Raw genomic sequence first — 26,234 nt, forward strand, 5'->3', positions numbered from 1 at the left:
GCATCGTATGTTTCAAAGATTGTGAGGTATAAATTTTGGAAATTTACTTATGGACGAAATTGGGTCTTTAATACGAGGGATCTATTCCATGATAAGTGGTAATTCCCAGTGTATGAGGACATGGATAAGTAAGAGGGTGTCCAGGTTAGGAAATTCCGCAACCATTTTTCGGGATTCTAATCAGATATCGCATTCTACATCGGGATTTTATCTAATCTAATAAATTTTGAGTGATTAGAGAGAAAGAGGTATATTATCTATTATCGAATAAGATGAATGATACTAACAAGAAAATAACAGCCACCCTTTTTCGTTGGCAATCTCTGCCCAATCAAAACATAAATTCCCATCCGTATTCATCTTCCAAGCTTCCTTAATTATGCAGTATATTTTTTCCATATTTCCTACAAAATATGTTTGCATAAGCTTCTCTATTTGCCTCTTCATAACTTCCTGATCTTGTTTTTTATAAGCAACCATCCCACACATGAGTAAAGGAAAACCGAGGCACGGAATCATCCGAGTATCAATTATGCTGTTTATATGATCCAAGGCATGCATCAATATAGCTTGCAGTTTATATGAAGAGGGAGGTATCATTTCTATTTGAAGAAGCAATAGCTCGCATGAATATTTTATTAAGTTAAATAAGGATAGGTGAGCTTCTAATTCATCTTGAGATAAACCCAGCGATATTTGTAATTCATGTGGCTGACATTTTTCAACCTCTTCTCTCAAATTCTTTACACTGGAATTTATATATTCGTAATATGTGATTCTTAATTTCGAGCTAAAACTATTGCAATGTGTGTCAAATGAAGATGGGTTCTGTGATTTATCATCGTGAAGTTTATGTAAATCAGCTTGCAATTGCTTTCGTTTTTGTTTAATTATAACATTTTCACTCACAATATCTCCAAGTAGCAAATAGATTGGCTGATTACACCCCTGATATGGGTCTATACCATAGTTATCAGTTTCTAGCAATTTACCAGTTCTAAAAACAGTTTTGTATTCATCCATCAATATACTACCATTCAAATATGTACCTGATGACAAAATGTCATGAAATTGTAGATTTGAGATCATCCACTTAATATCATTACTAAAGTGAAAGTCATGTAAAATTTTGATAATACCGCCTTGTCTTATTATTAAATTTTTACATTGTTCAAGGAAAGTCTCCCATCGAGAGACATCTCCTGAGCATATCTCAATTGACATGGCAATTAAAAAGAAACCTAAGATAACAAAAAAATCCTTCTTACTGAATACTGTTGACATGTCATAGTCCATTAAAAGAAGCTTCGACGCCTTGACCATATAAACCTGGTAATTATGAATATTTGGCTTCCCATCTATGAACATACCACCCCATGAAGCTAAAGCATATTGAATGGGTTCACTATTTACTGCTAAGGGAATGAATGTTTTTAGTAAGTAGTTAGATGACTGTGGTCCAACTGTTATAAGTGTAGACACCTTAATTTTGAAAAACTCCAAAAAATGTAAACCCTGACTATCCAAACTAAAATTAATCCCCGAGTAAAGATTTTGTGGTACTATTAGTTCATTAATCCTTTCTTCATCGGGTCTTCTTTCACAATAACCATTTTCGCCAATCTTTTCTTTTCCTTGGAGGTTACTATTGTTATTCTCACCATGTGGTACTATTAGTTCATTAATCCTTTCTTCATCGGGTCTTCTTTCACAATAACCATTTTCGCCAATCTTTTCTTTTCCTTGGAGGTTACTATTGTTATTCTCACCATACATTTCCACCTGATGCGTTTCTAAGTTCAATCTTGTATTAGTTAAACGTATGCTACCATTATTCAGTAAAACAGCATCTTCGGGATCGCAATTAACCTTCTGTAAGGTTTGTGGCCAATTGTCCAATTCATTATATCTTTGAACAAAACTATCCTTTCCGACAGAATCTGAATTATCATATTCATCAGTCTGTACTAAAATGGGCAAGCCATTGCTTGGATTTTGAACCTCTTGCCAGCAAGAAATGTATTTCTTAACCTTACAAGTGCCACAGACAGGGATATTCCCGTCACATTTTTTTCTAATGAATTTACGTTAAAATCAACACTAATTTCAATAAAGATAAGAAAAATACTTACTTTCTTCGACGGCAATTCATACAAGCCTTTTTACATCTTGGTGGAGCACTAAAAAAGTTTGTGAACTTCACCGTAGTCTTTTTCATACCGGACTCACCTTTTGATTTCATTTTGGCTACTTATGGGGGACGAGATAGATATAACGCTTGTTGAATAAGAACATATCTGTTCCTATTATCAATAAATGATTAAACTTTTCGTTTTCAGTATTTAATTGATAGAATAATTTACATGTAAAAAATTGAAGCTATCTGAAATCACCGATTATTTTATAATTGGTTCGGAATTCTACATGCAGTGCTTATCGTTATCTATTAAAGTTTTCATTAATTGGGAACATTCAAATTTAGGTAATCAGAGATTTGCTTTCTCTAGCCAAGAATTGACTGATAATTTTAGACCAATTCAGGTTAATAACACAGAAAGCTTCGCATGATGCAAGTATAAATACGCCAAATGCAAGGCCGGCCCATAACCCCTGAATGCCCATTTTCAAATTGAATGCTAAAAGTACTTCTAAAGGTAAAGCTATAAAATAGAATGAGATAAAACTTAACATAGAACCAGTCGTTTGTCTGCCTTGTGCTCTAAGAATCCCTGCACATATAATATTGAAACAATCAGCAAATTGATTGATACCAATAATAATCAAGACTTTAGTAGTTAAAACCCGTACGACGTTTGTAGGATCATCAGTAGGATTAAATATTTGTGCTAACCATGAAGCACTACTAATCAAGAACAAGAAATTGATGATGCCTAAACCAAAGGCAATAATAAAATATGTCTTTTTCAAGATGTTTAAATTCGCAATATTGCCGGTGCCTATAATATTAGCCAACCTGGTACAACAACAAATCGCAACACCGAATGGCATTTGAAATACTCCATTTGCAATAGTTGAAACAATTGATTGTGCAGCCATTTCGTGGATGCTTAACTTACAAGTCATAAAGGTTAATATTTGAAATGCCATTGCTTCACTGACGACCATTATAATTCCACTACAAGATAGAACTACCATACCTCTTACATTATGGAATAATTCATGAGCGTCCGAAATCCTTTGAAAGCATTTTCTTGGGTTTTTTATATTGTTTGTGAATGCAATATAAACCAAGAGGCCAATTCCCATAGACCAATAATTTAACGCTACTAATGATGGGACTGCCAAATAGCCATATCGAGGAACTGCAAAGTTATTCAAGGCAAGATTGATTGGGAACAAACAAACCAACGCAATCGCAGGAGGATGGAAAATCCCTTGACTTTGAACAAACCTTTTGAGAACCTCAAACATTACAAGGCCCGGTGAACCTATAGCCAATATGCTCAAGTATGCATTACAGCTCTCAATAATTTCTGGGTCGTCGATGAAAAATCTCTTGATGAATATAGTTGCGCAATTAAAATGGAAGAAAGTAAGTGGAACCAATACAATCAACATTAATAGAAAGCACCTTTGACAATATAACCCGACATTATAATAGTTTTTAGCTCCATAAGCCTGGCTACACAAAGTATCCAATGAGGTAGCAAATCCATTAAATATTGCCGATCCGCTAACGTAGTAGATTGTATTAGATAGCGAAGCTGCAGCTAATTTATTCTCTCCAAATTGTTTAACATAGTATATAGAAATAAAGTTTAACGAAAACTGAAGTAATAAAGTGATCACAATAAGGGGAGAATTGACAAAGATATATTTAAACTCGGTCAGAAGCGTAGATAACGACCCCATAGTGGACCCAGAAGTGCTCCCGAGAACTTCGTGTTCGAGCCAGCCTTGAGCTTCTAGTAGCCTATCTGTTTCCGAATATTGATTTGGATTTTTTGGCATTGCTTGCTCAATGCCTTATAGAATGCTATATCTGCCTATTTTAAAGAAGATATATAAGTTTTCAAGAATATCGGAACGAATAATTGATAAACAAATTATGAGCTTTGTCGCGATCTTGACTTTCTCATATTTCGGAACTTCCTAATACGATTGGACTCTAACTTCGTTTTATTTTTCATTTATCGCTTGATATTGCCAATTCTTTATCTAGCCTTCGTATGATAAGTACTGGAAAATCTAAATTGGAATTCGATCGGTCTCTTGAAATTGCGTGGCAATAGAACAATTTCAAATTTCTCGTTTTCAAACAGCCTTATCAATCAGTAAGCTATAAACGAATTTGTCCTCGTTAACGATATAGGCTAGTCATATATATTCAATTATACCAAGTTCCGATCTTTTCTGAGGCTTATTATGTTGAAAATTTAGGGATCGGGTGGTAGATAATAAAATCGTCAGTAAGTATTGTAATTAAGTACCGAACCGATCGATATTACCCCACACACAATTTCTCCTTAGAACATAGATTTGTTAAGATCAATACTAAATCTTTCAATAATTTTCAACAAATATAAGTAAAGAAATGACGTTACCACGTACACAAGTAGCCTATGGATTCAAGCGTGGCCTGAAGAAAATACATCGTTATGATAATTGGCCAATTTCTCGCCCAGCGCCAGGGGAAGTTTTGATAGAGGTAAAAGCGGCGGGGTTATGCCAGAGTGATCTCCATATCTTGTATGCGCAAGAAAAGCATGTTCCGGAGGAGTTTGTTATGGGACATGAGATTGCTGGTCAAATTGTTGAGGTAGGGAAAGAAGGAGTGCCTAGTCAATATAAATTGGGACTTCGTGTAGCTGTAAGTATTCCATTATTTTGTGGTACTTGTGCCAATTGCCGTGGTGGAAGTGACAATAACTGCTTGAATTCAACCAAGGCTTATGGATTAAGTACTAATGGAGGATTCCAGCAGTATTTATTGGTGAAAAATTTAAACGGACTAATCCCAATTCCAGATGGGGTTTCATATGAACAAGCTGCCGTTACTTCTGATGCGGTATTAACACCTTTTCATGCTATCAATAGGGCCAAGAAAGATTTGCTGCCTACGTCTAAAGTATTAGTTGTTGGAACTGGGGGATTAGGACTCAACGCATTGCAAATTCTCCGCAACTATGGATGTTATATTGTGGCCGTTGACTTGAAAAGTGAAACTGAAGAATTGGCGAAAGAGTATGGTGCTTCTGAATTTTATCTGGACCTTCGTGTATCTAAGCACAAGAAAGAATCTTTCGATATTTGCTTTGATTTCTGTGGCTTACAAGAGACGTTTGATACGTGTCAGATGTATGTTAAGCAAAGGGGAAGAATTATGCCTGTTGGTTTGGGAAGGTCTAAGCTATTTTTCAAGAACTACGAGTTAGCACGAAGGGAAATTAAAGTTACCTTTTCTTTTGGAGGTACATCCAAGGAGCAAGCAGAATGTATGAATTGGGTGGCACAAGATAGAGTTAAACCACTTTCATCAGTAGTATCCATGTCATCATTACCGGAATATATGGAAAAATTAGCCAAGGGAAAAATAAAGGGAAGAGTTGTTTTCGAACCTAGCAAATTATAATATGTAACAATTAGTTATCTGATAAATAAGGCTAAATTTTGATTTTCGCTATTAATATGAAATTCATTCTTTTTTTTAGCAGAACATAATAAAATTCTTGTAAAGTCTCTACATTTGGATTATACCATGCTTGAAAATTGTATTCAAATTCATTCATGTTTTATCGATTCGTCTTTCTATTAGTTTTATACATACAAAATGGCCTCAACCTTATTACTGCTTGTTACAAACCTCTCTGAAATTACAAATTTGATGAATACGGTAGAATTAGAAACAAACTACAGCTGATAAATGAGCTGATGTCTGACCCAGCAGAAATAGTTCACAATATAATAAGTATGTTTCATGAAATAGTTAGTATGCTTCAAGACCAATCCCTGGATTATTCCGATTCAATTTAGCATGTTTGCGTATCTCAGTTCAAAAAAGATATTGACATTCTTAATGCTGACGTGGAACTTTACTTGTTTTACGAAATAGTCTAAAAATTAATGACTCCATTATAAATGGATCTGATTGTGTTGAGTCTTCAGATCCTCAGCTACCGAAAGTATGGATTCTCTCTTTAAGACATTGGGAAATGACCTAAAAGTATTGCGAGACCATAGGTGGTATTCCATGCCTTGTATGCAAATATTAAGTTATGCTTTGAATGGAGTTCCCTCTAGCTTCAATCAACCTGAAATTAGGCCCAATATGGAGTATTTTGGACATTATACATTCCATTTCGATTGAAACCAATAAAGGTTGAGCTCGGCGCTCGTACTCTTAACCACTCCCATTTTGTGTCATAGGATCAAGGGTACTGGAACGACATAGCAATCCAATATATATCTTTCTAAGGACATCTATTTTTTTAAATTTACCAAATTAAACATTATTATAAAAACAATGTCGATAACCTCTGTACTTGCACTTGGATTATTTTCACAATCAATCTTCTTTGGTGGTAATATTGCCGTTTCTAGTATATTTATTCCAATTATTCGCCAAAAACAAGTTCCGCCAAAGCTACAAGTTAAAATGTGGGAAAAAATATATGACGATGCTTCCAAATTAATGGCTGGATCTGCTTTCGTTGGTTTTCTTTGTTATATGTACGAAGCATACTAAGCTAACCCTGGAACTGCCATTCGACAAGCAGCAGTTGTAAGTGGAGTATTATCTATTTCGGTTATACCATTTACCCTTGTAGCAATAATGGGAACAGTTAAGAAACTTAAAAATCTTTCAAGATTGGAAAGTGAACAAGAACTTATATATAACAACTTCGGAGGCCTTGATTGACTATTGGAATAAGCTTAGTATTGCAAGAGCTTTAATATTCTCTGCTGGTTTTACAAACGCACTATTTTACCACATTAGAAATTGAACCTATATTCTTAGCTTAAATCTAAATATTTCTATAATCGAGTTAACTGGATCATAATTCGAATAATTTCTTCACTTCACCCTAATCACGTGGCCGCTCAGGCCCGAGATTTATCCTTATATCCTACGCAGATCAGTTAAAACACATATTATTACGCGTGTAAAGAAGCTTTGTCACATTACTCCTCTTTACCTTTCAAGATGCATAACGGTTGGTTGAATTACAATAATTACTATTGCATCTTGCGTAATTCGAAAAGGTTCGCGAGATTTTAAATATTGGATAAATGGGTGTTTCAATGAACTATACCGACTTGCCAAGTCCGAACAATTGCAGGCGTGATGCAAGTGGGAGACTGATCCTACTAATTACAAGTCCGCGATAAAAAATTTTTTTTAACATAAAATATTTCTTCGGAATACACTGCCTATTGTTGCTGAATGACAGTTACTTCAATAGAGGATATTATCTTCAAGGAAATGGGGACGAAGTATATTTAACCTCTAAGACATATTGTGTGTTCTGCGTCAACCTTAGATGTTATAAAATATGCTTGGATCATGAACTATCGGAGTCGGTTCAAAAATGTGGGGTAGCTATAGGTTAGCGGATACTGCTTCCTTACATCACTATTTGAAAATTTACAGCCATTCCTTGCCTGAAAGAAACCGTTAAATAATACGGATGAGAAACCGAATTTCTCCATTCAACTCCACCTCAACTCAAGACACGAGAAAATAATGAGCACAAATCCGATGGATATATAAATAGTGGCCAAAGCACTTTATGTAAATGAACTTCATCAATATTGGAAACCAAAATGACAAGTGAGCAAAGATCTATTTCTTCTCCAGGTGATATTGAAAAATTAAGCTTGGAGCATGCTGAAATTATAAACGAGCCACAAGCTCTTACTGCTGAACATCATGATTTTCTCATGAAAAGACATGGTTCAGTGCAGTTGGACCCTTTACCTTCTAGCGACCCTTTGGATCCACTTAATTGGCCTAGTTGGAAAAAAAATTATGAAATCATTTTAATAGCTTTCCATGCGTTTAGTTGTGCGTTCATGCAAGCGGGAATATCTCCTGCTTATGAAGCGATGGCAGAAGAGTACGGAAAGTCTATGACTGAAATATCATATTTAACTTCTGCACAAATATGTATTGCTGGTATTGCACCATTTCTCTGGGTTCCAATTATGAATGCGTACGGTAGAGGCGTATTTTTGGCCTTCTCAGCTTTGATCTGTTGTGCCTTTAATATTGGTGGTGGATTTTGTACTACTTATGGACAGCAAATGGCTCTTAGAATATTAGTTTGCTTTTTTGCTTCGACAGGGGCTGCTGCGGGTAGTTCTGTTGTAGCTGATTTGGCATTCGCCCACGAAAGGGGAAAGAAGAATGGTTGGTGGTCTCTTGGACTTCTTTTAGGTACTCCCGGTGGACCTTTCTTCATGGGTTTCGTGCAATATCATGCAGGTACTAGGTGGATATATTTTACGTTTGCGATCATGAACTTTGTTCAATTCGTTCTGGTTGTTGGCGGAGGAAACTGTATATATCAGAAATAAGCATGCTCGTTCCATAAATCCAAGTAAAGGAGGCTTCATGAGATGGTTTGGATGTTATAATCGCAGCCAACAACCATTACATTGGAAGATATTCTTCAGACCTTTAAAACAAGCTTGGAATTATAATGTTTCTATGGCTGTGATTGCCTTAGCAGTTACATTCTGTTATGCCAATATTGCTCTTGTGGTTGAAATGCCACAAACCTTTGGTGTCTTATTTCATCTTAATGCACAGCAATTAAGTTTGCATTATATTGCGCTTATAGTTGGTTCCGTAATTGGAGAAGTACTTGCTGGGCCACTTTCTGATTGGTGGATGAAAATATGTTATAAGAAAAGAGGAGGTAAGAGAGTTATTGTTGATAGATTATGGGTGTCTTACAATGGCTTTTTAGCAGTGATAGTTGGATTGATAGTTTGGGGTGTCTATTTAGATAAGGTAGTAGAAAACCACTGGAATATCTCTGCATTGATAGGAGCTGCAGTTGCGGCCGGAGGAAATAATATTGTCGCGACTGTTTTAACAACATTTGCGATTGATAGTAGTGAATATGCACCCGATGTTGGTTTATATTTGAATCTTGTGAGGTTGATTTTTGGCTTCACGGGACCTTTTTACTTCGCGTTAATGTTTGAAAGACTTAAATACGCAGGTGCAGCAGGATTAATGGTTGGACTTGTGGCAATATTTGGCGTTTTAAATATGGGTATCACTCATATCTTTGGTCTTAGAAAGAACTTTACGGAAATATAGATATTTACTTAATTAATTATTTATTTATTCGAATAATATATTTACGACTCTGGTAGTCGTATATAAAATATTTTAAAGAGTAAAACTCATGAAAAATAGACAAACATCATATATCTTCACAAGAAATACAAATATTATATGATGAGGTTTATTTTCATGACTATTAAAATAATTCGAATTATGTTTATGATAGAATTTATTACTATATAATACGATCAAACTCATTATTATAAAAGAAAGGACCTCCAAACGGTCCCTCAGTATCATACATCAACGAGTAAAGCAAATCTGTAGGGATTTCAGATTCGCTATTAGTAGAGTAACTTTCTTCTGGCTGGTGATGAGTGCCGTAATTTTTTTTAGAACGCTTTTGACTTGTAAACTTGATTCTATCGTTCATCATCTCTAAAACCTTTAAACATCGAGCTGCAGATTTTGATTGTGACTTGTACGAAGATAGTAACTCACTCATCATCGTCCAAGATGATTCAAACTTTATTTTGTCCAAATCATCCTGTAAGCTAGGTTGGAGTTTTGCAGCTAACAAAACTGATGCAGCCGTATAAATATAAAAAACATTATACCAGATAGCAGGTAGCAAAGTTATATCAGCCGATCTATACCTATTTATCATACTAATCAACTCCATAGCGGTATCAACACATAATGCTGAGATAGATCTCTGACTGGACATGTATAATTCCGTACGATTTATCCCACTATTAGAAACTTGATCTCTATTCTTAGGAAATAAAACAGGTCTGTAAAGCATTATTTTCAAATGCAAATACCTTATATGTAATACAATACTCTGTCGCTGATATGGTGTTTCAAGCAAACCATGGCCAAACTTAATATGGGTTGGAATATTATCTTGAAAATCATATAGTCTTTCTTGGAATTTGAAAATACTTATAAGCAAATCCACACAGTCAGGTCCACTATCTGTATAAAAAATATTTAAAATCTCTGCCAATATATCATACAATTTCACAGTTTCGGAAACAAAACTCAAAACTGAAGGCTTTTCTATCGGTGGGTAATTTATACTTGTGTCGGTAATAAATTCGTCATCAATATAAACAGGCGCTTCCTGTACGTGATCCTGGACAACCATCAACGGTCTCCCAAATGTCATAGAGACTATTTTATCCATCAATAAACAGCCGTCCCATAATCTCTTCTCGATTTCCTGTTCTATATAGCTTCGTTTGGGCGACATACTTTTTTCCATGTGGAGTCCTAAACCCTGAGCGATACGTATTGCGAGACCAACTATATTCCAACATCCGGCCAGCCGTGTTGTAGCTTGTAGAAATTGTCCTGTTAATAACAAAGCTTGAATTAACAAAAGTGACCCAGAATCCATTAAATGAAACTTCAATAATTCTTGAGACCTTTCAAAATAGACGTTGGCATTGGCATTCGTTTCCAATAATTCGCCAGTTGGAGATAAACGATACCCAAATGCGAATATTACATTAACTATCGAATAAAACAATTCATCAACTTCAGATCTATCTCCACCTGCCGACCATATTTCCTCGTATGCAGCCATAAATGTTGGTTTGTGGATAAAGGGATAAAGGGGATATGCGTAATCGAAGTAATTCTTCACATAATTATTGGCAACACTTCTAGGCGGGAGCTTTATGCTATCTATACTCTTATTTGATGGTTTACCAGACCGGGTCATTTTGTATTTACATTTTCTAGATGATTCCACTTCTTCATCACTCAGCTTGCCACCGTCTACTGATACAAAAAGCTCTTTCATGAAAGACATAGCTGCGGACTTTCCGTAGAAACTCTTATCTTTATTTTTCACATTCGGGTGTGTTCCTGAACCTGCACCCATAGCATCTGTCGTTGAATATTCAGAACTTTCAGTCTGGTTAAACCTGAAATGTTGTCGTTGTATATCGGGTGAGAATTGAGCTTCAGAAATTACAGAATCGGGGTATGAAACGATTATATGAGTATTAGTTTCAGAGCCTTCATTAGATTTTTTTTCTATTTCCTCGTAATCTTCATTATTTTTTTCATCTTCATCTTCATCCTCATCATGTAGGTCTTCATCCTTTATGCTGTGCGTACTAGCTACAGATGGGGAACGATCAAAATAATTAGATTTAGGTTTGCCATCATTTGATAATATTCCTAATTTCTCCTCTAAGCTCTTGACATAATCTACACTTACGTGCGCTCTTGTATATCGCTTTCCATATACGCAAGAAATCTTCCTTTTTTGACATATTCCACATGTCGGCTGCACCCCATCACAACGAGTTTTTCTTTGACGACAGCCTTCACACGCCAGAGCAACTCTTCGCCTCTTATTTTTCTTATCGCCATTGGCATTTTTCTTCATTTCCCGCATATTGACTATTAGCTGCCTGAGTGAAAATCTAAGAATGTCTCTTCTATTTAATATTAATGTCTTTGTTACGGATACTTGTTCCGTTTTAGTTTATATATGGTAGATGTACACTACCAAAGGCCATGCATATTCATACTTCCTTATATACAAAATTCCAGTTTGTCTTAATACTCTGCAAGGAATATAATTGTATTTGTATATAAACATATAGAGATGATATAAATTGAATATATATTAATGCATCAAGTTAATTGATTTAGAAAAACTATTTAGATCTGTGGATGCCTAAATTCTTAAGTAATGGTGTATCAGAGAAAACTGAAGAGATAGGTTGACCAACATCAAGATTCTTTCAGACTCTTCAGCATGAACAAGACGACCTGCATTAGTAAGCAATGGTCTGAGCTCTTTATATTCCCATACAGCAGGACTAGCCTTTGGCTGAGGGACTGGTGGGACCATGGCAGACATCATAGTCCACAATGGTTCTACTTTCCGTAGTTTTAAGCCCTTTAAGAACTCTGTTTTCTCGGCGTTGCTACTTTGAATTTCTGAAGTATCAGGCATATTCAAGTTGATAATAATTAAATATGGGTCAAAGTTTTATTATAGAAAGCATAATCCCCATACGAATATTAGAAATCCTCGTCTTATTTACCAATAGGTTTGCAAATCAGCTGGCAGCGGCTCCAAAGATTCCCACCGGGAAATTTAACCGTCAAAAATTCTCAACCTTAAAACTCATCGGAGATTTGTTCCGTCTTTTTCAACCTAAAAAGCTGGAGATCTGTAAATATTTCCTTTACAATATAATTATTAGTTTATGTTATTTACTATAGAAATAATTATTAACAAAGAAATATATTATAATGTCTAACTGGAATAGATTAATTAGATTCGTTGCAAATGACGGCAAGATTTACAGAGGTGAACCAATTGTCTCTGATTCCAACTATGATGTCGGAAAGTTGTTTGCAGCTGGTGAAACCATCAAGGCTAAGGTTGTTGTCGGCGAAAACATTTTCACTGATGCTAAGGTTACAGATGAAGTCTTGGAAGTCAAGAAATTATTAGGTCCACTTACAGCTGATGATGTACCAATTATCAAGTGTGTTGGTTTAAATTACATGAAGCACATCCAAGAAGGTGGTAGAACTCCTCCACCTTACCCATCAATCTTTTATAAGCCACGCTTCAGTGTTGCTGACCACGGTGAACCAATTCCAATTCCAAAGATCGCCCAAACGAATCAATGCGATTACGAAGGTGAATTATGTGTGGTGATTGGTAAAACCGGAAGAGACATCAAGGAAGAAGAAGCTTTAAGCTACGTCGCTGGTTACGTTTCTGGTAATGATGTTTCTGCTCGTACTTGGCAAAGAGACCCAGCTCATGCTGGTGGTGTCCCACAATGGTGTTTCTCCAAGGGTTTCGACAAGTATGCCCCATTAGGTCCAGCTCTTGTTTCCACCAAGGTTATCGCTGATCCAGGTGTTCTTCAACTCCAAACCAGAGTCAACGGTGATGTCCGTCAAAACACCAACACCGATGATCTTTTATTCAATGTTCCAAAGATCATTGCTTTTATCAGTCAAAGCACCACCTTAGAAGCCGGAACTGTTATCATGACCGGTACTCCAAGTGGTGTTGCTATGGGTATGAAGGAGCCAAAATACTTGAACAACGGTGATGTGGTTGAAGTTTCTATCGAACAAATCGGTACCCTTTCCAACAAGATGGACTTTGTCTAGGTGATAAATATGGATTATTATAAAGTTATATATGATAGATTAAATGTACGCCGCAAAAAAATTGAATATATTGTAAATTTTCAAGTCATAAGATACGTATATATCACTACCGATTCTTTGAAGGTCGGATTTGTTTCCGAAGCTGTATTTTGCAACATTTTTCAGTTGCAGCAAAATTACGCGATAATGTTGAAGGACTAATATTTTAATCTATTTCAAATTCTAAATAAGCTTTAAATATCAAAACGAAATGAAAACAGGACGGGAAGAAGTAGAAAAGGTGTTTTTCAAAACATTTAATTCAAAATAGGTTCCAACAAAGTTTTTACTGAGTTGGTTAATTCGGTATTGGCATCATAATCTATATTGAAGACACTAACTGAAGTCTGGCAAGTGGTATTAGCTAAGATAAAGCTCTCAGAAGGTAAGGAACAGTCACCATTGAAACAATTAATTAATCCTCTCAATGGTACAGTGACAGACTTAATGGAATCTGATTCTTCATCGTAGTATACATCTGGTGCACTTGCTCCTTCCCCAGACAATCTAGAGAAAATCCATTTGGGATCAGTACACTCATCGTTATCAGATTCGTAACCAACTTTTGGAAAATTGACATTGATACCAGTTCCTAATGGCAAGACTGAATTGTCACCTTGTTTGTCAAAAAGATCATCAACGAATTCAACAATCTTTTTAGCATAAATATTGGATGGCTCCAATGGATCATCGTTCAAAGAATCCTTGAAAAATGAATTATTAGAATTAGAACCTGAAAATGCAATAGCAGGAATCCCTCTATAAAGAGAGCTAGTAGCAGCCCCAATGGTTCCTGAAATTGTGAAGTATCCTGGTGATAAGTTGGTTCCTTCATTAGGACCCGAAACGACTAAATCGACTTTATCGATAACAGTTTTGTTGTCCTGACTGTCTGTTGAATTGAAGAACTGTGGAATAACATAGTTCAACGCGAAAGACACGGAACTAGCTGGTGTACCGTTAAAATACCAGATATTCATGTTGTCAGCTTCGTGACCCCATGATGGTTGGCCCTTTTGGATATAGCCAAATTCACCATCAATTAATAAATCCTTTGTTGCTGGAACATCGAACTTACCAGACCAACCAGATCTTTGGGAAACAGGTGCTACTAATAAAACATTGTGCCCTGCATTTGTCAATTCCTTATATGTGCTACGAATATTTGTTGCAGTAAACCCATCATCGTTAGTTAAAATGATATTTTTACTAAGAACGCTTGCAAATAAAAAAGCGATGGTTATGAAAATGTTCAACATATCGAAGCAGGCAATTGTAAGTAATATGTGAAAAGTTACAATTCGAGGTAAGGATCAGGTAAGGATCAGGATCAATATTTATACTTCCTGTTAACTGTATTAGAATAGTTAAATGCAAAACGTGGACTTCATATGTTGTTGATACACGAGGGCATAGCAATTTTTGTGCATACTAAAAATGTAACTCAAAATTAAACTATATTCATTCTCTGTAATGGAGTGAATAGCGCATCCCAAATTCTTTCGCCATTATGACGTATTTTATGAATATTTTTTACTTGAATATTTGATTCTAGGTGTTGATAGTTATCTATAGAACGCTCTTTCTTTTCGTTTCGATCCCTATACTGAATGCCACGAGTGCCCATCTCGTTCTAAATGGTGCACGTTGATATTCGTGCTGCGATATGCCCCAAACGTACAGGTTTTATTGTATGCTAGAATTTAAATATAACTATGAGTCAAAGCTTAAAAAACTTCGTCTTTTCATTAGATAAAATACATGCATATATACATCATAAGCCAATTAAAATTCACACAATCCTTATTATGTTCGTACCCTATACGATATATTATTTAAAGTGAACGGCTGCAGCATGGGATTGTCGTCAGGAGAAAGCAGATTATCTTTCATCTACACATTTATGCATCTTCGATAATAATTTTCATCGCCCCTGACTTGGGGTCAGCTGCTAACTTAAAGGCCTCTTCGGCATCCTCTAATGCAAATGAATGGGTAATCAATTTGTCTAAATTAATGATGCCTGCTTGCATCAACTTTACAACAGTAGGCCAGGTGTTGGCATATCTATATTGGAAAGTTACATGAATTTCCTTAACAGACAAGATCATAAAAGGGAATTTTTGGAACTCTCTACCAACCCCGATGATATGTAATTTTCCGCCGAAATCAAGGGCATGTGTTGCAAGCTCGAGTGATGGCTCTACACCTGTGCAATCAATGGCAACATCGAAGCTCTCTGTCGCAGATGCTACCTTTTTTAAGTTTTCTTGTAAAGAGCCAGTAACAAGAACAGTGGTGACGCTTGGGATTTCCTTTTTAATAAAGTCAAGTTTAGACTGTTCAATATCAGTTACAACGATTGGGAACGCTCCAGCCAGTTCCGCACATTTTGCCGTTACATAACCAATAGGACCTGCCCCACATACAAGTACTGATTGTCCTAATTGAAGTCCAATATGTCTCACTCCACAGTACAGAACTGAGAGAGGTTCCAAGAGAGCACCTTGCTGATAGGTGAGAGAATTGATCTTGTGACAAAATTGAGCTGGATGCTTGATGTATCTTCTCAAAAACCCTGCCACAGGGGGAGTAGAGGAGAACAACACTTTCTCGCATCCATTATATTTACCGGTTAAGCAGGCCTTACAAGATTTGCATGGAACACCCGGTTCAAGAGCAACCTTGTCACCTGTTTTTAAATTGGTAACTTTGTTACCCACAGCCAAAATTTCCCCAGACGATTCGTGCCCTAATATATGTTCGCCCTCGACCACCATAGTTGGTCCTATACATCCATGCTTTTGAAAGTGAATGTCTGAACCACAGATACCTGTACATTTGACATGGACTAATACTTCATCCTCTGTAAGATCCGCAGCTTGTGGAGTATCAATTTCTGTGACGTAAAGTTCGTGTTTTGGATTTGTGAAAACCCCAATATTTTGTTTGGTGGTCATATTGAATCTCTATCTATGATTATGTTTGGAATAAAGACAATTCACAATCAGATTAGCGATTGATTCGAGTTAAATACATCTGAACATATTAAATTCTACCATTCAAATCCCCAATGGGCACTTACCGCGGAAAAACTATCGGAGTCAGTGGAACATATCTTTTTTCTGATTGATTCGGATATACCCTTATAAGCTGGTCAAATTAGTATAAAGGTTTGCCGAATTATTTCGGTGATATATTTTTTTAATTTGTACCTTCTATTTAATTACGCCGAAATTAAATTTCAATTACAGTGGGATTCCTCTTACACTTGGAAACTGCAAGTTAGAGTGCTGGGCAGTTCCGGTGCATTTTCATCTTGCACATAAAACTTCGGCCTAAAGATCTTCACATGAGTTTTCATCTCCACCTGTAGATCTTGAGGAGATCATCAGATTTTTCTTATTAAAACAACAGACTTTTGAAATTCTACGCGCTATTGAATAATATTGGCTATTGTTTATGATTTAGCTTGCGGTTAGAATTTCATTTGTTAATGTGGATCGCATGAATTTATTGCAACAAGTACCAATATATTTATCTTTTGATCTTAAAGGCCTTTAGTTCCATCACAATTCTCCATTTAACTTTTGTTATTTGTCATTTTACAAATTAAATGGTTTTTAGTGAAGCAAACGTTATTGATTCTTTGTATTCATTTATGTGTTTTAGACAATAATACGACAACTCTATTGAAATAATACAATACTTGGTGCAAGGTAACTATTTTCTATTAGAATTGTTGGTTTCTATTCTGAACTAACGTGCATAACAATAAGAATTATAGATCCTCACTTAATACAATATTCCATCGGTAGCATTCTTTGGTTGCTTGCTCTGGCATTAGATAGTTGCTATTTTATCTTGAAGGTTCATGATATTTTGATTCACATGTCACAATAAAGCCGTTGCCCTGGCCTGTACTCCATGAATCGTTTAACACGCGTAAATAGTAAATCAAACGCTTCTTCCATTCGCGTTGGCTAGCGAAGCCTACATATTCGGAGAAGGTAAACTAAAAAGGAAACCGAGATGCCTAGTTGATTCAATTCTTGACCTTTCTATTTTAGAAGACGCATGTATTGCAGATTTCAAATCGAATATTTATGATTTAGTTGTATGTCAGGCAAACTTATGATGATTGTTCTAGTGTTGATTTGTAGATTTGTAATCACATTTGGTAGTATGGAATATTATAAAGGGAGATCAGATGCTAGCTTCGAAACACAATTTAATCCAAGAGTCTACAAAATCAAATACAAACAATGAAAGTGAGTTTGGTTAAAATTGCATTCACAGCCTTGATGGTAAGTGGAATAAGCGCACATCCAACAAAAGAATTAGAAAGAAGAGATTTGATCTCAAATATTGATGATATCGTTAATTCAACAATCGATAATGGTGAAGCTCACAAAGATAACGCTAAGAGTGCCATTACTGATATTTTTGACAAGATAAACGATGGGATCAAGCAAGATATAGATAATTTGAAAGAGGTAGGAAAATCTATCGCTGATTTGATTAAGTCAGTTGTTCCTACTGAAGACTTATCAACACCAGAAGGAGTGCAGGCTTATTTAGGTCAACTTTTTGAAAATGGAGAGGATTTATTCAAAAATTCTATTGATATGGTTGGACATGGTTTGAAGCCAGGTAGCATTGCTGGAAATTTCGAAGGTTTCTCTGATGAAATTAATACTTCGGATAATTTTAATGTTAAGGAACCAGAAGGCTCTGTTTATCCTCAAGCTGAATCAGAAGACCCATCTTTTTCACTTTCTGAAGAACAATTACGCTCTGCCATTCAGATTCCTGAAGAATTCCAGTACGGAAATGGCTCTAAGTCTCCAGTTATTTTGGTTCCCGGTACAGGTAGTAAAGGAGGTATGACATATGCCTCTAACTATGCCAAATTGCTTAAGGAAACGGATTTTGCTGATGTCGTATGGTTGAATGTTCCTGGATATTTATTGGATGATGCCCAAAACAATGCCGAGTATGTTGCATATGCAATTAACTATATATCAGGAATTTCAAATAATAAAAATGTTAGTATTATTTCTTGGTCACAAGGTGGTCTTGATACTCAATGGGCATTAAAATACTGGGCATCTACCCGTTCAAAAGTAAGCGACTTTATTCCTATTAGTCCAGATTTCAAAGGTACCAGAATGGTACCTGTTCTTTGTCCATCATTCCCAAAATTGAGTTGCCCTCCTTCTGTATTACAACAAGAATATAATTCAACATTCATTGAAACGTTGCGTGCTGACGGTGGAGATTCAGCTTACGTTCCAACTACTTCTATATATTCTGGATTTGATGAAATTGTTCAGCCGCAATCTGGAAAAGGCGCTTCAGGGTTGATTAATGATAATCGGAATGTTGGTGTCACTAACAACGAAGTTCAAACTATATGTCCAGATAGACCTGCAGGAAAATATTACACACACGAAGGTGTTCTTTATAATCCCGTTGGTTATGCTTTGGCCGTGGATGCTTTGACTCACGAAGGCCCAGGTCAATTAAGCAGAATCGACTTAGATACCGAATGTGGAAGGATCGTACCAGATGGGTTAACTTATACAGATCTTCTTGCAACCGAAGCATTAATTCCTGAAGCTCTTGTCTTAATTTTAAGTTACGACGATAAGACTCGTGATGAACCAGAAATTAGGTCTTATGCTCAGTAAATGTTCGTTCTATCGTCCTCGATTTATAATTTACTACAATTGATATCTTGATTCTAAAAGATTAATCGTAAAATTTTATAACAAATACAAAACTAATTCATAGCCAGAACTCGTTCTATGCTCGGTTATTCGATGAATCTACATCTTTTTAAATCAAAACATAATACAAATAAATAATTTCTTAGTTATATAAAGCATATTTCATTATTTAGATAAAATTTCTTCAGCTTCATCAGAATATTCATGTCTTTGTCTATCTTCCTGAGAAGGTCTGTTCAACATCGCTTCGAGGTCAGTAGAATATGGAGCTTTATGATTGAAAGGTGGATTGGCCTCCTTAACAATCTTAAAGTAGTTTTCATATATGTCTCCATTATAACTACCTAAGGATGAATTGATCATCATATCAGATAATTGGAAAGAATCAGTTAATGGAATAACATGTGGTCTTAAATCCTTACATAATTTTGGAATATGTTGATCAGTCAAAATAGAAATTGATTCAGTAGAAACCACAGAATATGTCAAGAAGATACCAGAGAACTCTTCTAAAATTATAGTGGCAGAGTATAATTGAGCAAGCTTGTCTAACACAGGTACTAATTCTTTTTCTTCTATAGAGTCAACCTTATCAAGGAAGGCTTTCAACAAAAAGAAATGTGCCAATAACTTTGACAATTGCACCAAGTTTGCACCAATAAAGTCCCAGTCTTCACCGTGGGCATCCAAGGTTGTCAATGCTTGATTCGAGGCTCTAATAATTGCGACCTCGACTGCATGTAAAACCTTTCTAGTGTCATTCATGTCTTCATTTTGAAGAATGACATCCCTATTAAGATATTTCTTGGAATCAGTCAAGAATTCGAGAATACCAGTTACGTTTTGGCCGTCACGAAGTACACTACTAATACTCTTAACCAATTGTTTACCAATCGACATTCCTAAAATGTTATTATCACCTTCCCAAGTACATTGTACAGCCCAATCATTGTATATTTTACCGAACCCTGAATAAGCTGAGTAACCATGACCACCACATGCTTGTCTACATTGATCAATAGTGCTCAAGGTCAACCACGTACAAGTAGACTTCAAGGAACCAGAAGCCACGAATAATGACTTCATTGCCTCGATACCTTTGTCAATACCGGCTTTGTCGTCTTCGGCCACTGCGTCGTCTAATTCATCCATTGTTTTGTGAGAAAGCTCCTGTAACACATTAGAACCGTTAGAGAAAGCATATGTCATAGCCAACAAAGGTATCAAACGACGTTGATGTAATGGGTAATCCAACAATTGGTTTTCCTTATCGTTTTCACCAGCCTTAGATGCCTTGAATTGTCTTCTGCCGACGGCGTATCTCAATGCAATAGTAATTACTCTGGACGACCATCTGAAGGCATCCTTAACCATAACAACTCTACCACCAAGCAAAGCAGAATAAGATAATTGGTTGTTAGGTGGTAAAGTAACCTTACCTTCGGCGGTGACTTTGGTGAATTTTTGTAACATGAAAAATCTAGGGATTCTGACACCAGAGAACTGGATCCAACCATTATCAATACCATCTCTGCCCATCTTTGCACCAATATCACCCACACTGACACCTGGCATTAAGTCGTGGTTTGAGTCTCTCAAAGGTACAACAAATGTCTTGACACCGTAGTCTTTTCCGTGGACAATCAATCTGGCGTAAACAGCAGCATGGGTTGCTGAATGGGCAGCACCACCAATCCACCATTTGGTAGCACCAATGTGTGGAGTATTAATAACAAACTCGTCATTTTCTTCGTTAAATGTAGCTGTAGTTTCCAAGCCGGCAACATTGGAACCGTGCGCTATTTCGGTCATAGCAAAACACCCGTAGATATTCTTTACATACGCTGCTTCTTTGGTCAATGCCCAGTAGTTCAATTGCTCAAACGAACCATTACCTCTGACACAACTCAAAAATAACCCTAAATGAACCCCTATTCTAGTGTGGAGCTGTGGGTCAAAAACACTAATCAAAGAAAGTCTTCTTTCCAACTCGTCAAAAGATTCTACTTCAATGTATCTCGACACTCTGTTGATTTTCTGTGCAGTCAACTCTCTTTGCTCTTCTTTGGTTAAATCATAGACCTTAGGGCTAGCTGCTAAGATTGGATCTCTTTCCATTTGCTGGATAAATTTCTTCACTTCTTCTGACTTTTCCTTGGATCCTTCCAAGAAATAGTTCATAGTTTCTGGGTTAAAAACAGCAGCTTCACGTTCAGCCCCAATCAATGTAGCAGGATTGGGTGCTTCGGAAAATTCAACGTTCTTCGTAACACTTGACATATTTTACTTTAGCTACCTTAATACAAACAAATTTATTATTCCTCGAAGGACTTCCCCAGTCTTTATATAATTTCCATATGAAGAGGGGATCCGAGCTTCAACGTTCGTCTCATGCATTTTTCGCACTTAAGTCGCTATCTAAGCGTCAACTGCAGCATATTGCTTATTAAAATCGACAGTAAATAGACTTATATACTTTAACGTCAATTTACGTACACATATTTGACTTATTGACGGATTGCGGTGCTTATCTTTACGTTTGAAGCCAGCTTGTGGTTGCTAGTCTTCACTGAGAGAACCCTCTTCCTTGCAATAAAGTAAGGTCCGAGGGATGTATTAGAGCCAGCGAAAATTGCATATGTTCTTTCCTGTATATAGTTGATTGATAGAACCTAACCTCGGCCAAAATCTGGTTATTCTACCACGCCGTATAAGTATTGCAAGATGGTGGTTAGGGGTCATAAATGATAAGATTTTATATGTAGTATTCGAGGATAATGATATAGCTATAGATAATGTGAACATGACAATAATTATGGTCACCGGTGTCAATTAAAAATTAAAATAGTCACAAGACGCATACGGCCCGAAAGGAGCGCATGCATGTAGAAAACAGGATGTAAGATTGAGGACTATTAAACTAAACTACAATATACTGAAATATCATAATCATTAATGCAAACTTATAAACACGCCATCTAAATGTCTCATTGTTGAGTTAGTCAATTTGGGAGGCGGATACTTTGAATCGTGGGATTCGAGATTTGGAAACATCTGCGCGAGCCTGATCGTTATATAGGATGCTTCGGTCAAGGCAAACTGTTGGCCGAGACAAACTCTTGGTCCACTGCTAAAAGGCATGTAGGCCCAACCTATATTTCTAAGGTTTTCCCATCTTTCCGGTCTATAGACATCCGCATCTTTGCCGTAGTAGGCTTCCAGTCTGTGCATACTATACGTAGTGTAGAGAACGAATTGTCCCTTGGGAACAAATATAGGAGACTGTTGATCTTTACCACCACCTCTAGGCAAGGTGGTATCTTTTTTAGCAACTCTAAAGTTTTGGGGCACAGAAGGATACATTCTCAAAGTTTCATTTATGACCCACTTCAAGTACGTGCATTTTTTCATAGATTCGAATGTAATCTTTTCAAGTTTGACATCGTCTCCGTTTCCAAAGTGCTCATAAACCTCACGCTTTAATTTACTCCAAATTTCAGGGTTCCTTGCCAACTCAAAGAAAAGGAATGAGAGAAGGCTTGCGGTAGTATTTCTACCGGCTAACATAATACTGAGCAATTCGTCCTGGAGAATAATTGGGTCTCTTGTTTGTTTAACTAATTCGTACAAGAAAATGTAGCCATCTCTACTTTTGGCATCTAATTCTTCTTGTGTAGTCTCCAACGCCTTATGTACGTAATGACCGGTAAATTTATGTATTTTTCTATTAGCTTCCCGAAATTCTTTTGAATCAAATAAAAAGTACAAATCCTGCGCCAAAGCTCTCAGCATCATATAATTCTGAGAGATATTGAATGCATCATCGAAGCCTGCTTTTCCGTCAATATCAGTAGGCAACGATTCATACCCAATCGATGCGTCACGCAATGAATCCACTGATTCACCAAATAAAAACTCCGTTGCTGCATCGATTGTTAATTTATGAAATAAGATCTGAATGTTAAATACGCCACCTTCAGATTTACGTACGTGTTTAGCAAATACTTGAAGATGCGGTTCTAGCGCTTGAACATGTGCCACTCGCTCCCTCGCAAACTGAGGCCTCAACATGGTCCTAGAATGCTGCCATCTTTCCCCTTCGGACGCAAAAATTCCGTTACCTAATAATGGTTTGAAAAACTTATGTCTTTTGCCGATACTAAAATCATCGTATTGTGTGGCAACTACAGCCTTAACATTCTCAGCGTTCTTTGTATGAATAAGTTGTTTATGAAATAGTCTGGATTTTATGGTATCAGTATCGGTTTCGATGTACGTCTGCTTTTGGTAATCTACCAAGAACCCTTCTCTTCTTGCCTTGATAACATTAATGAGACTTATGATTCCGAATCTGCCACCGAATTCTTGCATAGGTTCACACCCCCATTGTCTTGCGAGCCAGTAATTCTTACACAGAATAATAAGCCTCCGTACAAAGTAGGCTATAAATATTATAATATACCAATTCATTGGATATTTTTATAATCAAGAAGACTAAAAATAATAATTATTAAAAGGGACCCAATAGAATTTCATGTTTATTCATTATGACGAGACAATAGGATCAAAATTATGCATGTGCTGAAAAAAACTAGTAATTGATTCGAACTATTAGTGTACATCGATTTATAAGTATTCATCTTTTCGTATTATTATATTTGTATCACATAAACGTAGAACGGATCAACTGTGAACTTGGGTACATCTGACAGGTTTATGCGAAGTGTCTATATCTTAAAAAACAAAAACATCGCCATATATTTGTTCAACGTATTATGACATTATCGAGCAGAAAATTCTAATTGAAAGATATTTTATAGGAAATGTATATATCTACAGGATATAACTGTATTTGATTGGAACGAGTTAAATGTTAAACGTGGTATAATATACTTCTCACAGCTAAATTCTATTAAAATGCTATAAAATTAGCTAAACTGATAATAAATGTATCTGAACCTCAACCTGCGATCTTTTTCAGTATAATATAAAGCACGGACAAATAAAAAATGACATGCATTATTAACTTAAACAAGACTGTAAAGTTAAATTCTGTAAATATGTGTGAAGCTCCATGATGAGCTGGATTATGTATGGCATCTAATTGTAATGCTTTATTGTCACCAGAACCTAGATTTCTTACCTTGTTTTCTTTTGTTAGGTTTTCTAGGGTTATATCTATCTTGTATGGAGATGTTTCATCTTCTATTAGACTAGTCACCGAGATCGCATAACTGTCTAATTTCTCTTCAGTACCCAAGATACCATTAGAATCAAGTGGAGAATTATTGCCATTGATCCCTTTCAATGCCTGCAGTGAACTAATTATATTTCCAGAGCTAGTTCTCTTAGCGTGGCTTCTATTCACCTTTTGTATTGAGTGGGTACCTGAACTCAACCTTCTTGTAGTTCTTGAAACGGAACTTGAACTCAACCTTCTTCTAGTTCTTGAAACGGAACTTGAGCTCAGGCCACTGCGTGATAGCGATATAGGTTGCGTATTTACAATATCTTCATCTGGAATACTCTCACTGGAAATTGAAGTCGTTTTCTTTAGTCTGACCTTCTTTTTTAAACCCGTGTTAGGAAATATACTGATGAAAGCTTTAATGTTTCTATTGTCCAGCCAAATTGTGTTTTTTAATCCCATTTTATTAATTGTGCTTTGTTACTACTATCTCATTCATATATTGGTGCATATGATACTACTCTTATATATTCCAGGTCATACATAGTTTGTTAACAGGTTTGAAATAGTGCTGGATTCATAATCTTATCGTATTTGCGATTAGATAATATATGCATGCGGCTGAATTGTAATCTCCATGAAGATGACTAAAACTTCATCATGATTACTAGTGTATACACCCTACATCCGTAAAGGGTAGTCCTGGATCAAGGGGCTATGTATTGACAGTAGTATATAGGTATCAATTAATGGTATTTGTCATTGGTATGTTCTTATAACAGATACGGAGATCTTTAATTATGTCCGGTCATTCTAAAAATACTTGAAACCTAAAACACAACTGAGGCTTGCAAGCCACTTCTATCGAACATTTCTATTGAACTCTTTAACGATGATAAATTTTATTGTCGGATAAGTTACGAAGATCGGAGTTCAAATAAGCGCCACCTAACCAGACTGGACCGTTTGTTAGACACCAACAGCACCTTATGATAGGCAATACCAATATGTGAATTTCGCGGAGTTAACGTCACTGGGTTACAGCCCTCAACTTAAATTTCCATATAATGGACCCTACCACACGAATGTAGAATGAAATATAGCGAACTTTAACGAAAACCTATATTAAACAATAGATTTCCATGTCATCCTTTTCTCTGTATTAGTATGGTCTTGTAGGTATTGAAAAGTTCATCGACAATTGACTGAGCCCTAAGCCTTCAATTGGATGCCATGAGGAATAAATATAGAGCTGTGTAATTGGACATATTCGATAGTATTTTATGTATGATATGACATACGTTCCATCATCATGTCGAATCCCAAAGTGCACAACGTGATATTCTGGGCTGAAGTTAGCGGTGCTACGTTAATCCTGCTGGACGAAAATGCGTCGTCAGACCGTAATTTGACATTTGCACCCAATCCCAAAATAAAAGTGCGCTTTAAGTAATACAGTCAATCTACTTAAACATAGAACCAAATAGCTTGCCAAATTATGTTGGTCGTAGAAATAGAAAGTATATTATTAGATAAAACCATATCCCAGAACGATAGTTTTAATTAATATAAGAATGAAGGTCAAGTGTTTTTTTAACCATTTTAAACCATTTTTTAATAAATTATACAAAAATAGTCAAAATTTCCTAAGAACTAGATGATTATTATTATTTATTACAGCATAAATAAGAATTATAAGATTCTAATTAAGTCTTATTACTATTTCACAAGTTTTTTTGTATGGACATTAGATTTTATTGAACATAATACAGGGAATAGAATTGGGTATATTTTTAAAATTAGAATTTGTCTACTGTAATGGTTATTGAAAAGATAGATGGAAAAGTAGTAA

General features: G+C 36.0%; 14 protein-coding genes across 14 annotated transcripts; 5 read left to right on the forward strand and 9 right to left on the reverse strand. All coding sequences in view use genetic code 12, as the record gives it.

Moving 5' to 3' along the window:
* Positions 1–282: 282 nt before the first annotated feature.
* On the reverse strand, positions 283–1,776 carry DEHA2C00836g (DEHA2C00836p; the record flags this gene model as incomplete). The annotated part of the gene is made up of 1 exon (XM_457717.1): positions 283–1,776. One exon carries the CDS (start codon positions 1,774–1,776, stop codon positions 283–285), a length of 1,494 nt encoding a protein of 497 aa, XP_457717.2.
* A 702-nt stretch (positions 1,777–2,478) lies between these two features.
* On the reverse strand, positions 2,479–3,972 carry DEHA2C00858g (DEHA2C00858p; the record flags this gene model as incomplete). The annotated part of the gene is made up of 1 exon (XM_457718.1): positions 2,479–3,972. The coding sequence occupies one exon, from the start codon at positions 3,970–3,972 to the stop codon at positions 2,479–2,481; it is 1,494 nt and encodes a 497-aa protein (XP_457718.2).
* A 583-nt stretch (positions 3,973–4,555) lies between these two features.
* DEHA2C00880g (DEHA2C00880p) lies at positions 4,556–5,593 on the forward strand (the record flags this gene model as incomplete). Its single annotated transcript, XM_457719.1, has 1 exon — positions 4,556–5,593. The coding sequence occupies one exon, from the start codon at positions 4,556–4,558 to the stop codon at positions 5,591–5,593; it is 1,038 nt and encodes a 345-aa protein (XP_457719.2).
* Positions 5,594–6,145: 552 nt separating this feature from the next.
* DEHA2C00902g (DEHA2C00902p) lies at positions 6,146–6,328 on the forward strand (the record flags this gene model as incomplete). The annotated part of the gene is made up of 1 exon (XM_002770104.1): positions 6,146–6,328. The coding sequence occupies one exon, from the start codon at positions 6,146–6,148 to the stop codon at positions 6,326–6,328; it is 183 nt and encodes a 60-aa protein (XP_002770150.1).
* Positions 6,329–6,484: 156 nt separating this feature from the next.
* Positions 6,485–6,706, forward strand: DEHA2C00924g (DEHA2C00924p; the record flags this gene model as incomplete). The annotated part of the gene is made up of 1 exon (XM_002770105.1): positions 6,485–6,706. The coding sequence occupies one exon, from the start codon at positions 6,485–6,487 to the stop codon at positions 6,704–6,706; it is 222 nt and encodes a 73-aa protein (XP_002770151.1).
* A 2,788-nt stretch (positions 6,707–9,494) lies between these two features.
* DEHA2C00946g (DEHA2C00946p) lies at positions 9,495–11,672 on the reverse strand (the record flags this gene model as incomplete). The annotated part of the gene is made up of 1 exon (XM_002770106.1): positions 9,495–11,672. The coding sequence occupies one exon, from the start codon at positions 11,670–11,672 to the stop codon at positions 9,495–9,497; it is 2,178 nt and encodes a 725-aa protein (XP_002770152.1).
* A 285-nt stretch (positions 11,673–11,957) lies between these two features.
* On the reverse strand, positions 11,958–12,239 carry DEHA2C00968g (DEHA2C00968p; the record flags this gene model as incomplete). Its single annotated transcript, XM_457721.1, has 1 exon — positions 11,958–12,239. One exon carries the CDS (start codon positions 12,237–12,239, stop codon positions 11,958–11,960), a length of 282 nt encoding a protein of 93 aa, XP_457721.2.
* Positions 12,240–12,541: 302 nt separating this feature from the next.
* DEHA2C00990g (DEHA2C00990p) lies at positions 12,542–13,423 on the forward strand (the record flags this gene model as incomplete). The annotated part of the gene is made up of 1 exon (XM_457722.1): positions 12,542–13,423. The coding sequence occupies one exon, from the start codon at positions 12,542–12,544 to the stop codon at positions 13,421–13,423; it is 882 nt and encodes a 293-aa protein (XP_457722.1).
* A 296-nt stretch (positions 13,424–13,719) lies between these two features.
* Positions 13,720–14,721, reverse strand: DEHA2C01012g (DEHA2C01012p; the record flags this gene model as incomplete). The annotated part of the gene is made up of 1 exon (XM_457723.1): positions 13,720–14,721. The coding sequence occupies one exon, from the start codon at positions 14,719–14,721 to the stop codon at positions 13,720–13,722; it is 1,002 nt and encodes a 333-aa protein (XP_457723.1).
* A 642-nt stretch (positions 14,722–15,363) lies between these two features.
* On the reverse strand, positions 15,364–16,422 carry DEHA2C01034g (DEHA2C01034p; the record flags this gene model as incomplete). Its single annotated transcript, XM_457724.1, has 1 exon — positions 15,364–16,422. The coding sequence occupies one exon, from the start codon at positions 16,420–16,422 to the stop codon at positions 15,364–15,366; it is 1,059 nt and encodes a 352-aa protein (XP_457724.2).
* Positions 16,423–17,727: 1,305 nt separating this feature from the next.
* On the forward strand, positions 17,728–19,155 carry DEHA2C01056g (DEHA2C01056p; the record flags this gene model as incomplete). The annotated part of the gene is made up of 1 exon (XM_457725.1): positions 17,728–19,155. The coding sequence occupies one exon, from the start codon at positions 17,728–17,730 to the stop codon at positions 19,153–19,155; it is 1,428 nt and encodes a 475-aa protein (XP_457725.1).
* A 204-nt stretch (positions 19,156–19,359) lies between these two features.
* Positions 19,360–21,474, reverse strand: DEHA2C01078g (DEHA2C01078p; the record flags this gene model as incomplete). Its single annotated transcript, XM_457726.1, has 1 exon — positions 19,360–21,474. One exon carries the CDS (start codon positions 21,472–21,474, stop codon positions 19,360–19,362), a length of 2,115 nt encoding a protein of 704 aa, XP_457726.1.
* A 672-nt stretch (positions 21,475–22,146) lies between these two features.
* DEHA2C01100g (DEHA2C01100p) lies at positions 22,147–23,664 on the reverse strand (the record flags this gene model as incomplete). Its single annotated transcript, XM_457727.1, has 1 exon — positions 22,147–23,664. One exon carries the CDS (start codon positions 23,662–23,664, stop codon positions 22,147–22,149), a length of 1,518 nt encoding a protein of 505 aa, XP_457727.2.
* Positions 23,665–24,154: 490 nt separating this feature from the next.
* Positions 24,155–24,844, reverse strand: DEHA2C01122g (DEHA2C01122p; the record flags this gene model as incomplete). The annotated part of the gene is made up of 1 exon (XM_457728.1): positions 24,155–24,844. The coding sequence occupies one exon, from the start codon at positions 24,842–24,844 to the stop codon at positions 24,155–24,157; it is 690 nt and encodes a 229-aa protein (XP_457728.2).
* Positions 24,845–26,234: the final 1,390 nt, after the last annotated feature.

Source organism: Debaryomyces hansenii (genome assembly GCF_000006445.2).
Source record: "Debaryomyces hansenii CBS767 chromosome C complete sequence".
NCBI lineage: Eukaryota > Fungi > Ascomycota > Pichiomycetes > Serinales > Debaryomycetaceae > Debaryomyces > Debaryomyces hansenii.